Raw genomic sequence first — 15,068 nt, forward strand, 5'->3', positions numbered from 1 at the left:
TCAAACATACTAAAAACAAAATTTAAGACAGATCGCTTCATTACTTTCTGAGAAACAGCAGTGAAATCCAAGATAGCGGCCGGTTGGCCATCTTGTTGACCGATCAGTGCCAAAGGTACTATGCATGGAATTCGAGAGATATCCCCTCAGTAATTTCTGACAAATAGCGATAACTATCAAAATCCAAGATGGCGGCCGGTCGGCCATCTTGTTGACTAATCAGTTACCAAATGCAAAATGCAAAACTAGGGCCTTAGGGGAACCTACATATGAAATTTGAGACAGATCCCTTCAGTACTTTCTGAGAAATAGCGGTACCAATATCTAACTATCAAAATCCAAGATAGCTGCCTGGCAGCCATCCTGCTTTTCCGATCAGCATCAAAATTTGTATGGCACAACTAGGGACCAATGGGATCCTCCATGTGAAATTTGAACAAAATCCCTTCCGTAATTCTCAAGAAATATCGATAACAAACTTCAACAGCCAAAATCAAAGATGGCTGCATGGCGGCCGTCTTGTTTTTCCGATCAGCCTCAAAATCTGTATTACACAACTAGGGATCAAGAGGACCCTACATGTAAAGTTTGAACAAAATCCCTTAAGTAAATCTCAAGAAATAGCGATAACAAACTTCAACTGCCAAAATCCAAGATGGCTAGCGCTCATCTTTTTTATCTATCAGCCTCAAAATCTGTATGGCACAAGAAGGGACTAAAGGGACTCTACATGTGAAGTTTAAAACAAATCCCAACAGGAGTTCTAAGAAATAGTGATAACCAAGTTCATCTGCCAAAATCCAAGATGGCTGCCTGTTGGTCATTTTGTTTTTTCGATCAATCTCAAAATCTGTATAGCACAAGGGACCAAAGGGATTCTTTTTGTGAAGTTTGAACAAAATCCCTTGAGTAGTTTTCAAGAAATATTGATAACAGACTTCAACTGCCAAAATCAAAGATGGCTGCCTGGTGGCCATCTTGTTTTTCGGATCAGCCACAAAATCTGTATGGCACAACTAGGGACCAAGGGTACCCTCCATGTGAAGTTTGAACAAAATCCCTTCAGTAGTTCTCAAGAAATATCGATAACAGACTTCAACTGCCAAAATCAAAGATGGCTGCATGGCGGCCATCTTGTTTTTCCGATCAGCCTCAAAATCTGTATGGACCAGAGACCTTCATGTGAAGTTTGAACAATATCCCTGGATTCCAAGAAATATCGAAACACCTTCATGTGAAGTTTGCTCAAATCTTATGGCACAAAAAGGGACCTTCCATGTGAAGTTCTCAACAAAATATCATAGTTTCAGATCCATAACAAACTTCAACTGCCAAAATCAAAGATGGCTGCTGGCGCCATCTTGTTTTTCCGATCAGCCACAAAATCTGTATGGCACAACTATAGACCAAGGGGACCCTCCATGTGAAGTTTGAACAAAATCCCTGCAGTAGTTTTTAAGAAATAGTGATAACAAGCATTGTTTACGGACGGACGACGGACGACGGACGGCGGACGCAGGGCGATTTGAATAGCCCACCATCTGATGATGGTGAGCTAACAAAATATTGGATCCACACTAGGATAAGGTACCAACTTTATTCAAATGAATATTATTCATTCAACGTCACCAGGATCAGGTACATGTGCTTAATTGCATCAGGAACTTTAACTGAATACCAAGCATCCTCTATACTCTAGGGGTTACTTTCACTGTTGTGATATCCACCCCTGCACTACCTTCACTAGTGAAAATGAAGGCAGTTCAGGAGAAATAATCACAGGCCTGCAGATGAGCAGGTATTTTCGTCCTTTGATTTACATCAAAAGGATTTAATATTGTTACACTGTGGTCGACTGTGGGGCTTTGAAGTCACAGTGGCATTGGATGTTGCTCTTTCTGTACTCTTCAAAGGAAACTGCTGCAGGCCTGTGATTGGTCAGGTTTTCTTTTCTCCTGAACTACGTTCAGTTTCACTTTACTATAATGCAGGGGTGGATATAACATGGAGAGATTGTTCAATCTTGGGCTTGTAGTAAGCACTATAGGAACATCAGGAAGCAGATGAGCAATTCAAGCCCATTGGGCTCTTGTTGAATCCTGCATCCGAATTAACACAATACAACTGAATTAGGTATTCTGTTAACCAACCTTTTTGCTGAATTTGTTCCCTGTTTTGGACAGTTTCTCCTTTTGTGATCTAGTGCTCCACATATGTGACATCCTGTAAAACAAATTGTAGTACAGTAGAACAACTCTAACATTTGAATTATCATCCAATCAACAACAGACCATAGGTCCATACTGAGGTGTCACTAGAACAATGTACAAGTCTAGAGGATCATAACAAGTCATTCATATGAGAATCTTACTCAGGAACCATTTCATACGAAAGTGTATTAGGCTCACATTGGAAAACATTTTTTAGGATAACAAAAATATTTTATTTTTCAGCCGCTAGATAGATTATTTAACTGCCGTCATATATTTAAGTGGCAGCTGCTAAATGAAATATTTTTGTATTGATTAATCTTCACAAAATTCATGATCGAACAAAAGTTTATCTCTACCAATAATGCCTACATCACTGATAGAAATTACTATTCAATTTTTGAAATCTACAAATTTTAATCTTTGTGAACCTGTTTTGGCAAGGAACCTGTGAAATTATGTAGCCACAACATAAAGTTGGTTTACGATATGTATACCATGGTAACTTATTGTAATGACCGCTTGATTATATTCCATAGATTATAAACTGTATAAAAGACATTGAATATCAAAGACAAAACTAACCATTGGACAAAGGCTTGCCACATCTGTGGTCCTGCAGCTGGCATATCTTACATGTATCACAGTGTTGTTTGGACGGCTTCACACATCTGTCGCACTTAAAGCAGTGCTTGTATGTCCTCCCGTCCTGTAGGAAACAGATGTAAATCACACTGGTATCACATAGGTATGTATCACATTGGTATCACATTGTCGAATTCAGGACTCATGTTGTTATTTATTAACTAGTGCCAAAACTAACTAGAAATATGTCTGTTAGACATTTAGTGCTCGCTAACTACTTCCGTAAACCTTAATTTCCAGAACGACATGCATCTACATGCATAAGGCTTCTGCGGTGAGATATTTTGCATGTACAAAACTGTAACACCAAATTTATAAATAACCTGCAGATTTACATATATACTCACAAGCCTATATGAAATCATCCTCGGCAACAGATGTACAGATGTATGTACGTAGCACTATCGCTCATTATCCTTGGGAGATGGTTTATGTCCTTTATGTATTGTAATAAATAATTTTCTTCAAATTACGTTATCAAAACTGTAAATGTGTAATAACTTTGAACTTTGTTAATTGTGTTCTTTGTTACATAGAAGTTTATTTGTTATCTAATTGATATTGATACGATAGACTTGTTTCACTGTTCAAAATAGTCGTCTGCTACAGCATGTCCAGTCCAGATTTTATAAATATTTATTAGAACCGTAACAAATATGGTCTATAGTCACTGGGGTTAGTAAGCGATAGTACAACTTATATGTATACCTAGGATGATGTGAAATAATTAAATATAATCTGTTGAGTAACACTGTAAATGTCTTTGGCCGGTACTAAAAGTTATCCTTTTCGTCACTTTCTTTTATTGACTACATAAACCTTATTCGCATTATATTGTTCTGGACGTTTCCAAAGTCGATCAGATGCTTAGAATATCGTGACCAATGCAAGAGTTTGTATGATACGCCGCTTGAAGTTTACACAAAACGAATGTGTTTAGCACTGCTTAATTTCACTGTTGTTAATTTACAGAAGAACATCACTGCTAGATATCTCTTATTTTTGAAAGGTTGGTGTCACTAAATCACGGCGAAATCTATTAAACGGTATAAGACAGTGACTTCCGGTATCACGTGCGCAGTTGGAACCTGCGCATAGCGGATGTCCACACCTGACAAGGAAAACAATAGGGCGAGAATACGCTCGCCCTAAAAATGGAAAACACTATGACAGACCACTCAACAGAGGCGAAAATATTTTATAGCCAGGTGGTTTTAATTTACAGGTTGAATTGTGTTGAAATTGCAGGCCATTTAGTACCCTAGAAAAAGTGGTCTTATCATTAAAGCAGGTAGTCTTTTTACTGTGGTGGTAGCTTTGGCAGGTTTTGTCGTATTTTGAAAATATAAGTGAACTTAAAGAATTGTTTTAAAATTAATTTTAGCAAACATATATTCTCCTGGAAAATTATGGAGGCACTGAGTATCCTCCATGTGTTGGATCACATAATAAGAGTTAGCACCACCGGGGTTTGAACTAGAGACCTCCAAACTCTAGCCTGAAACTCTACCAATTAAGGATGTGTCTATATACCTCCCCTCTTTCATATCTGTAAGATCTCATTTTATTAAGGAAGGGTGAGACTGACATGGGTATAGTTGCTAATATTCGTGAAGATTTCGCTAAATTCGCGGATTCATCCAAATTCTCAAAATTTAAAACCTTGTGAAAGTTATCAAAATCAAGGTTTCAATATCATAACCTATCATGTAAATTCAAACACTTTCAAAAGATGATTTCGCAAATTAGTTCCAAATAGTAAATTTCGAAATTTTAAACCAGTGAAATTCAACAACTATACAGTATGTACCCAGTATAAGCCTCTTCCCTATTTTCTTGGCAGGGAGATGCTTGATGCCAATTTACCTTTGAAGGACAGCAGTCACAAACATCACAGTGGAGGTTTTCTTTAGCAGAATATCTCGAACACACCTTACAAAACCTTCAAAGAAAATACATAAAATATATAATTTCTAATATCATTATAAATTGTACATGTACTATGACCTTACTTAGTTCACATATCTTACTTCATGCACCAAATATGTATATTTATCTCATTTCTTTCACTTCCATTGGCTGTAGTCGTTAATTAATTTTAGTTTGTCTGTAACTCTTTCATATATTGAAGCAGGGCAAGATAGGACAGATATGCTATTTCTTGCTCCCTCACCAATTTCATGGCGACAAGCATAAAAATAAGAAAGAAATGAGCAATTTTATTTTTCTAATGCAATATTCTGAAGGAAAGTAGATATCGCAAATATAAATTGCAGTGAAAAAGTGTCAGGCTTAGGTACAGTAGAACCTTATGATAAATTGTCAAATTACATCACAGTGAAAAAGTGTCAGGCTTAGGTACAGTAGAACCTTATGATAAATTGTCAAATTACATCGCAGTGAAAAAGTGTCAGGCTTAGGTACAGTAGAACCTTATGATAAATAGTCAAATTACATCACAGTGAAAAAGTGTCAGGCTTAGGTACAGTAGAACCTTATGATAAATTGTCAAATTACATCACAGTGAAAAAGTGTCAGACTTAGGTACAGTAGAACCTTATGATAAATTGTCAAATTACATCGCAGTGAAAAAGTGTAGCTTAGGTACAGTAGAACCTTATGATAAATTGTCAAATTACATCGCAGTGAAAAAGTGTCAGGCTTAGGTACAGTAGAACCTTATGATAAATGTACAGGTCTTAGGTACAGTAGAACCTTATGATAAATTGTCAAATTACATCACAGTGAAAAAGTGTCAGGCTTAGGTACAGTAGAACCTTACGATAAATCGTCAAATTACATCGCAGTGAAAAAGTGTCAGGCTTAGGTACAGTAGAACCTTATGATAAATCGTCAAATTACATCGCAGTGAAAAAGTGTCAGGCTAAGGTACAGTAGAACCTTATGATAAATTGTCAAATTACATCGCAGTGAAAAAGTGTCAGGCTAAGGTACAGTAGAACCTTATGATAAATTGTCAAATTACATCACAGTGAAAAAGTGTCAGGCTTAGGTACAGTAGAACCTTATGATAAATTGTCAAATTACATCACAGTGAAAAAGTGTCAGGCTTAGGTACAGTAGAACCTTATGATAAATTGTCAAATTACATCACAGTGAAAAAGTGTCAGGCTAAGGTACAGTAGAACCTTACGATAAATCGTCAAATTACATCGCAGTGAAAAAAGTGTCAGGCTTAGGTACAGTAGAACCTTATGATAAATTGTCAAATTACATCGCAGTGAAAAAGTGTCAGGCTTAGGTACAGTAGAACCTTATGATAAATTGTCAAATTACATCGCAGTGAAAAAGTGTCAGGCTTAGGTACAGTAGAACCTTATGATAAATCGTCAAATTACATCGCAGTGAAAAAGTGTCAGGCTTAGGTACAGTAGAACCTTATGATAAATTGTCAAATTACATCGCAGTGAAAAAGTGTCAGGCTTAGGTACAGTAGAACCTTATGATAAATTGTCAAATTACATCACAGTGAAAAAGTGTCAGACTTAGGTACAGTAGAACCTTATGATAAATAGTCAAATTACATCACAGTGAAAAAGTGTCAGACTTAGGTACAGTAGAACCTTATGATAAATTGTCAAATTACATCTCAGTGAAAAAAGTGTCAGGCTTAGGTACAGTAGAACCTTATGATAAATTGTCAAATTACATCGCAGTGAAAAAGTGTCAGGCTTAGGTACAGTAGAACCTTATGATAAATTGTCAAATTACATCGCAGTGAAAAAGTGTCAGACTTAGGTACAGTAGAACCTTATGATAAATTGTCAAATTAAGCAGTGAAAAAGTGTCAGGCTTAGGTACAGTAGAACCTTATGATAAATTGTCAAATTACATCGCAGTGAAAAAAGTGTCAGGCTTAGGTACAGTAGAACCTTATGATAAATTGTCAAATTACATCGCAGTGAAAAAGTGTCAGGCTTAGGTACAGTAGAAACCTTATGATAAATTGTAAAATTACAGCAGTGAAAAAGTGGTGGTGGCAGAACACCCATAAACAGTACCTAACTTCAAACTCTCTTATTACTAGTACACTATAGCAACAGCACTTATAATATGTCAGACTTCTTATTACTCAGTATCTGCACCCTTTGATAATATGAGTCATCTGCTCAACTTACAGTAAATCTGAAGTAGGTAGTACGACAGACTAGGAGATCAATTATATAAACTTACCAGTAACCTTCTGAAGTAGGTAGTACGACAGACTTAGGGAGATCAATTATTAGACTTACCAGTAACCTTCTGAAGTAGGTAGTACGATGGACTTAGGAAATCAATTACTAGACTTACCAGTAACCTTCTAGTACGAGTAGGTAGACTTACCGTAACCTCTGGACGATGGACTAGGAAATCAATTACTAGACTTACCAGTAACCTTCTGAAGTAGGTAGTACGACAGACTCAGGAGATCAATTACTAGACTTACCAGTAACCTTCTGAAGTAGGTAGTACGATGGACTTAGGAAATCAATTACTAGACTTACCAGTAACCTTCTGAAGTAGGTAGTACGATGGACTTAGGAAATCAATTACTAGACTTACCAGTAACCTTCTGAAGTAGGTAGTACGATGGACTTAGGAAATCAATTATTAGACTTACCAGTAACCTTCTGATGTAGGTAGTACGACAGACTCAGGAGATAAATTACTAGACTTACCAGTAACCTTCTGAAGTAGGTAGTACGATGGACTTAGGAAATCAATTATTAGACTTACCAGTAACCTTCTGAAGTAGGTAGTACGATGGACTTAGGAAATCAATTATTAGACTTACCAGTAACCTTCTGAAGTAGGTAGTACGACAGACTCAGGAGATAAATTACTAGACTTACCAGTAACCTTCTGAAGTAGGTAGTACGATGGACTTAGGAGATCAATTACTAGACTTACCAGTAACCTTCTGAAAGGTAGTACGGACTTGGGAGTAGACTTACAGTAACCTTCTGAAGTAGGTAGTACAATGGACTTAGGAAATCAATTATCTAGACTTACCAGTAACCTTCTGATGTAGGTAGTACGACAGACTCAGGAGATAAATTACTAGACTTACCAGTAACCTTCTGAAGTAGGTAGAGACTTAGGAAATCAATTACTGACTTAGTAACCTTCTGAAGTAGGTAGGACTTACAATTACTGGACCTTCTGATGTAGTAGATTACGAATCAATTACATCTGAAGTACTAGTACGACAGACTCAGGAGTAGACTTACCAGTAACCTTCTGAAGTAGGTAGTACGATTGACTAGGAGATCAATTACAATTACGTAGACTTACCAGTAACCTTCTGATGTAGGTAGTACGACTGACTCAGGAGATAAATTATTAGACTTACCAGTAACCTTCTGAAGTAGGTAGTACGACAGACTCAGGAGATAAATTACTAGAACTTACCAGTAACCTTCTGAAGTAGGTAGTATACGATGACTCAGGGAGTATCAATTACTAGACTTACCAGTAACCGATCTGAAGTAGGTAGTACGACAGACTCAGGAGATAAATTACTAGACTTACCAGTAACCTTCTGAAGTAGGTAGTACGACAGACTCAGGAGATAAATTACTAGACTTACCAGTAACCTTCTGATGTAGGTAGTACGACAGACTCAGGAGATAAATTACTAGACTTACCAGTAACCTTCTGAAGTAGGTAGTACGACAGACTTGGGAGATAAATTACTAGACTTACCAGTAACCTTCTGATGTACCTAGGTAGTACGACAGACTTGGGAGATCAATTATTAGACTTACCAGTAACCTTCTGAAGTAGGTAGTATGACAGACTTGGGAGATCAATTATTAGACTTACCAGTAACATCTGAAGAAGGTAGTACGACAGACTCAGGAGATAAATTATTAGACTTACCAGTAACCTTCTGAAGTAGGTTAGTACGACAGACTCAGGAGATAAATTACTAGACTTACAGTAACCTTCTGAAAAGGTTAGTACATCAGACTCGGGAGATAAATTAATTAGACTTACCAGTAACATCTGAAGTAGGTAGTACGACAGACTCAGGAGATAAATTACTAGACTTACCAGTAACCTTCTGAAAAAGGGTAGTACGACAGACTCAGGAGATCAATTATTAGACTTACCAGTAACCTTCTGAAGTAGGTAGTATGACAGACTTGGGAGATCAATTATTAGACTTACCAGTAACATCTGAAGAAGGTAGTACGACAGACTCAGGAGATAAATTATTAGACTTACCAGTAACCTTCTGAAGTAGGTAGTACGACAGACTTGGGAGATCAATTATTAGACTTACCAGTAACCTTCTGAAGTAGGTAGTACCACAGACTCGGGAGATAAATTACTAGACTTACCAGTAACCTTCTGAAGTAGGTAGTACGACAGACTCAGGAGATAAATTACTAGACTTACCAGTAACCTTCTGAAGTAGGTAGTATGACAGACTTGGGAGATCAATTATTAGACTTACCAGTAACATCTGAAGAAGGTAGTACGACAGACTCAGGAGATAAATTATTAGACTTACCAGTAACCTTCTGAGTAGGTAGTACCACAGACTCAGGAGATGAATTACTAGACTTACCAGTAACCTTCTGAAGTAGGTAGTACGACAGACTCAGGAGATAAATTACTAACTTACCAGTAACCTTCTGAAAAAGGTAGTACGACAGACTCAGGAGATAAATTACTAGACTTACAAGTAACCTTCTGAAGTAGGTAGTACGACAGACTCAGGAGATAAATTACTAGACTTACCAGTAACCTTCTGAAAAAGGTAGTACGACAGACTCAGGAGATAAATTACTAGACTTACCAGTAACCTTCTGAAGAAGGTAGTACCACAGACTCGGGAGATAAATTTGTGAATATCCTTACAGGGGAGCCCTGCTTCTTTACATCTCCGCGGAACAACATATGGTTATCGTAATCCACCTTCAAACCAGACAGTTAAAGACGTAAAATAGGACTATTGTATGAATGGAAAACATAAATATATGTATTATTACATTATTACTCTACTTTCAACCATAATAGTGATCTACGGACGAATCATCTATTCTTTTTTTTAATTTCTTTTTAAAGCATTTCATATTTAAATGTGTTACACATATTTTAACTAAACAACAATAACTGCTTGAGTTATATTTCTGTTAAACATCATTTAGCACCATGGGTCATATACAGACAGATTTTTGCTGTGAGAGATGGTTAAGACTACCAACAGAAAGTACCACTACCCTACAATCTGTACATGGAAACTGCCCCTATTGCATAACCTTGACCTGGAGAACTTTTATTATAATTTTAGGAAGCTTAACCACTTGGTCACCACCTCATATTATCAACACAGGTTTCAACAGGGTTCAACATATATATAGACCTAGAATTTACATTATATACATATGTATACTCAGGATTCAATTTAAAAAATGACAAACGATTAAAGGAGTACCTGTATACATCAAAATTCAAAGAGAAACAAAAGAAAAGTTTGTAGCTGTGAAAGGTGAGTGTGTAGCAGAGAAACCAAGTTTTGAAACTGAGACTGAACTCCAGTCAGAATCTTGATAGTTTTATCCAGACACTTGGTCACTAGTGATAATCTGTTAGAAACAGAAGATTCCATGAGATTTACCAAGTGTTGGAGATTCCGTGGAGTGGTAGGAAATTCTGGGAGACTCCTGGAGAAATTCAAAATTAAAAAGTTCTAAAAATGGGACTAATTCACATACTAAGCGATACCTGATAACGTTTATGAGGGACTATTGTTTCTATTGGTGATGGAATGATGCCAAAACATGATATCCTGTGCTAACGTCATTTCAGCGGGAAGATAAGAAAGAGTTAGGCTTCATCACCAGGGAGATACTAGTCCCACACAAACGATATTGGGTATTACGTGGTACTTGGCTTAGTCCCATTGATTTACCTTATAGTCTAACATTTGTGTGTTAGGGAGACATTCTTTAATCCTCTTCTCCATAAAGTACGGGAAAAACCACAAAATTGGCAGATCAGTAGTGTTGGTTTCTGTAGAAAGATACACATAGGCATCATTATACTGTGTAGTAGGTCAATTTTCATGAAGATGATAATTTCACAATTTTGCATGATATCAATGTGGACAAAAAAATTTGCCAGCGAATTAATTACCCGGTAGTCATTGTAAATATTATAAACTCTGCGTAGAAATACTTTCAATTGACAACAAATTAAGGCTAGAAGACTTAGTCGTAGAATCTGATGGTTTACAGAAAGGTTTGCCACAAAATTTGGCCTAATACAATTTTAAAAAAAACTTGGCCACATATGTATATTTCCATTCTACTTTCAGTTTCCCGTTTAATCTATGTTAAACCAGATGGGCAATATCTGGCTATGAACTCCAATCTGGTCAAGCGTATGAATATCTAACGTTTCCGCCGCGTCACTGACAATGTATTCAATGTATACTTGCGCCTATACATAACGGTCAAATAATTTCAAAAGTGGTTTTAAAGTTGTGTTGTCTATAGGGATGGGTATCGCGAAAAATTTTGTATCGCGATATATCACGATACATCATAAATGTATTATGATACGTATCATGATATTTTGGTATTATTTTGTACAATAAGAATTGCATGGTTTTTTCTGTCAATCACCTCAAAAGAGTATGGAATAAATTTGTCAATTTATCACTTTTATTCTTGTTTCTATCTGTAAAATGCGAGATAATGTCTGTGTTACTTCCGCTCGATGTTTTGCACACACTTACTACCTGACGGGACGCTAGCTGCAAGTGAGTCGTCAGGTTCGTTGTCCCGCCACTACATTTAACGATTGCCCTACACAAACGACACTAGCGATGTTTTCCTCGCTATTTAGTTCCCCTTTATGTACTATAAGACCAAAATGCTGTCATACAGCCGCTTTTGCTTCGGGATTTTTTACGAGGTTATCATCCTTGCCTATGAAGGCCGCCATTTTGAAATGTTACTAAGCACAAGATCGATCGTAATCTACGTATAATAACATCCCAAAAATCCATTTAAACCTATACAGTTGGCTGAAATGTTGTTAAAACATATATTTTAGTTTTAATTTTTATAAAAATGGTCATTTTAAAAATATGTCCTGTGAAAAACGAAAATTTCACGGAAATATACGGAAAATCCCCGAATGATTCCGAGTGAACCGATACGACTAAATCGTACCGCGATACGTATCGTTTTCAAATTGAACCTGGATATATCGGTATACCGATAATACCGCGCACCACTAGTTGTCTATGAAATCTAATAGTATTATCGTGTTGACAAAATCACTTGTATTAAAAAAACGTCATCGCATAATTTTCATTTGTTCGCTTGTTTCAAACCGTTTTGTGTTGAACACTATTCAGAAGTTGATGATATTGCTGTTCCGTCTATTGAACTTGGTGACGTCAACACTAGCGCAAGCGGGAAATTTAAAGGATATACGTGTGTAGTTTTGAATTCGAATGATCGTAATGGAAATATAAGTAATAAACTGTTACCAGATTAGACATACAGTTGATATGAAGCCCATCCGGAAGGAAGATAAATAGAATGGCGCCCGTTAGGGCGCCATGAATATTTATCTTTCAGACGGATGGGCTTCATATCAACTGTATGTCCAATCTGGTAACAGTTTATTGCTTAAATAATGTACAGTATACTGTTTCATTATAAAATCCACCCGACATACAGTGATTTCCCCCCGTGTAATATTTTTGCATATGTTACTAGTGTAATATAATCTGAAGTGCTGGAAATTTATTGTAACGTCATGACATGACATCACTAATGTCTTGATGTCTGGATTTGAGGACGTCGTGATAATATGGCGGCTTCTGCTGAATTTTGAAACACATTTTTACGTCAAATGTCTTGAAAATATAGGTTCTTGTAGTAATGTGATAAAATGTCTTTGTGTAAATTTCATGAGATTTTATAAAACTCACAAAGGTATGCAAAAATGAAAGTTTCTTAGACCCATTTCATAGTCTCATATGAAATGAAAACTCATTGAAGACCCTATATATATTTTCCTTACTGCCTGAAAGTGTTCTCCACTGCTGACTGATTTTGTTATAAGTTGCTGCGAGTGCCTCCACCATACCACCAAACGGAGGGTCCATCACCATGGCAATGCGCTTGCCCTCCTCTTCCGACATAAACTGTTTAAAGACTTCCTCACTTGTGTGACCATCAAAGAAATGGTGGTTGAACATGTTGTAGCGACAAAACTTATCAGGTGGATATATCTGTTGCTGAAGTAAAGAAAGGTTAACTTGGTAAGTTTGGATCGCTGGTGAGACTGAGCACAATAAGATTAATTTGATGGAAGAGTTCAAGTAGAAAAGTGGGTCAGGCATCAGACTAGACTTTCTATTCTGCTAATTTGGCAGTAATCTTGAAGACTAGATCTGAAGTAGGTGGAAAACATTAGCCATAGGTACCGTAAATGATTTTTCTCAGGGATCTCAGGTTTTCCTACGCCACCAAATCCTGTCATGTCCTTAAAAGGCTCCAGGAGCATGAAACAATCTTAATAGACCTAAGTGTTTGCCCAGCCAAACAAAAATGAAGCAACTTTTCATATGGAGCAGGTGTCAGGTATAAGCTATTGGTAGATAATTTCTCACTGGGAATTCAGAGTTTCATCACCACTTAATCCTGACATGTCCTTTAAACAACTTTTCACAGAATCTTCATTGATTGGCTAATTTAAGTCTCAAATGTTTAATGGTAGACTGTCTGACAGCTACACCACTTCTCCATGGAAAATAAGACATTGAGTAAATGATAACATACATATCTGTGATCCAGATCCAGGAGCAACCCTTTAACAGTAGAATCTTTCTTTAACTCTATAGCTTCAAAAATTCTGAAATAACAAGTAAACAAATTCTTTCAATAGAAGCACAAGACACTTAAGAGATGTCTTAAATTTAGTTGACACATTAAACATTGATATACATACAAATGTATACATTTCTTACTGTCGTGTCGGTCTAACCGTTGACGATGACAGTGATGTACTCGCCGCGCAACTTGCACAATACTATTGCATACTGGGTTACAATATAATGCTAAACGCGAGTTGATTGGTTGGTGGGCGTGGCTTATATAGTGTGATATGTGTGACCCTCGTGTGATAGATCTATCCTGAACTCATCGGGTATTACCGTACTCATAAGAACTAGATCTATCCTGAACTCATCGGGTATTACCCTATCCAAAAGAACTGCAGGATGTGTCCATACTTTCTATTAGGCCTACCTGCAGTTTTTACAACAGACGTTTCTTCAAAGAAATCTCTGGCATTAAATGCGATAACGCGGTTTTCAAGAGCTGCTGTCCGTGTTTCAGCCGGGATAGACTGGATAACTTTTTGCGTCATCGCTAGCATAATTCACGGTAGGGAATGTGCGTCACAAACGTTAGCTAACCTGTTAGGCTACTTCGAGAACAACGTAATGGCTGCCGTGAGGCCCGCCTCGCGGTAAGTTTACCTCTGTTTGTTTCTTTATCAATCAACTTCTTAAATATCAAAGTACTTTTAATTCACTACGGATTTTATTTATTCTATAAACTTAAGACTTCGTTGGAAATTTTGCTTGGGTTCCGATAAACAGGTAGCTGGGTTAAATGTCCCACGTGCAGTCACATTCTTTATAATCTTGTGACAACCTCCTCTCGTACGTAACATCAGTTGTTTTTTTTACTAATGTCATGAAAAAGATAATCCTTTAGTTTATAATGAAGATCAAGTAATTCACTACGAAGTTTACCGTCCGTCAGTACCCCGTTAGCATAAGATCTTCCACACACGTTTTTTTACCAGGCGCAGTCATATTGCCTTTCAAACTCTAGAACATTGTCAGATAAACTCCGCCCACTCGCTCTATCGCCTGACGTCGGGTAGGCTATCTAAACTCCGCCCCTCCAGACAATTGACAGAACCACTCGACCAGTTGATAATACTGTCGCTCAACATACCGAGGTATTACATCATTGATTTTGTCAACGGTTAGACCGACACGACAATAAAATAAAATAGATATATAGTGTTACCTGTCTAATGTGACACCTAACTTTTCTCAATACCTGTCAAGATCAAACAACAATGCCTGACTTTTGAACAACCTGTCTAAACTGCCAAAAAAAAGACACACACACACACCCCCCCCTTTGTGTTGTATTGCACAAG

The 15,068-nt window shown here is 37.1% G+C and overlaps 1 protein-coding gene across 1 annotated transcript in view; it reads right to left on the bottom strand.

Annotated features, from left to right (window-relative positions):
• The window catches only part of LOC138333308 (rRNA N6-adenosine-methyltransferase ZCCHC4-like), a 31,469-nt gene that overhangs the window by 2,912 nt on the left and 13,489 nt on the right, over positions 1-15,068 (bottom strand). The window contains exons 5-11 of the mRNA XM_069281602.1: positions 13,670-13,742; positions 12,909-13,125; positions 10,780-10,880; positions 9,664-9,782; positions 4,722-4,797; positions 2,796-2,919; positions 2,151-2,223 (exon numbers count right to left, since the gene is read on the bottom strand). Coding sequence (XP_069137703.1) covers positions 2,151-2,223; positions 2,796-2,919; positions 4,722-4,797; positions 9,664-9,782; positions 10,780-10,880; positions 12,909-13,125; positions 13,670-13,742 — 783 coding nt within the window. The remainder of the gene's footprint in view (positions 1-2,150; positions 2,224-2,795; positions 2,920-4,721; positions 4,798-9,663; positions 9,783-10,779; positions 10,881-12,908; positions 13,126-13,669; positions 13,743-15,068) is intronic.

Source organism: Argopecten irradians, chromosome 10 (genome assembly GCF_041381155.1).
Source record: "Argopecten irradians isolate NY chromosome 10, Ai_NY, whole genome shotgun sequence".
Taxonomy (NCBI): Eukaryota; Metazoa; Mollusca; class Bivalvia; order Pectinida; family Pectinidae; genus Argopecten; species Argopecten irradians.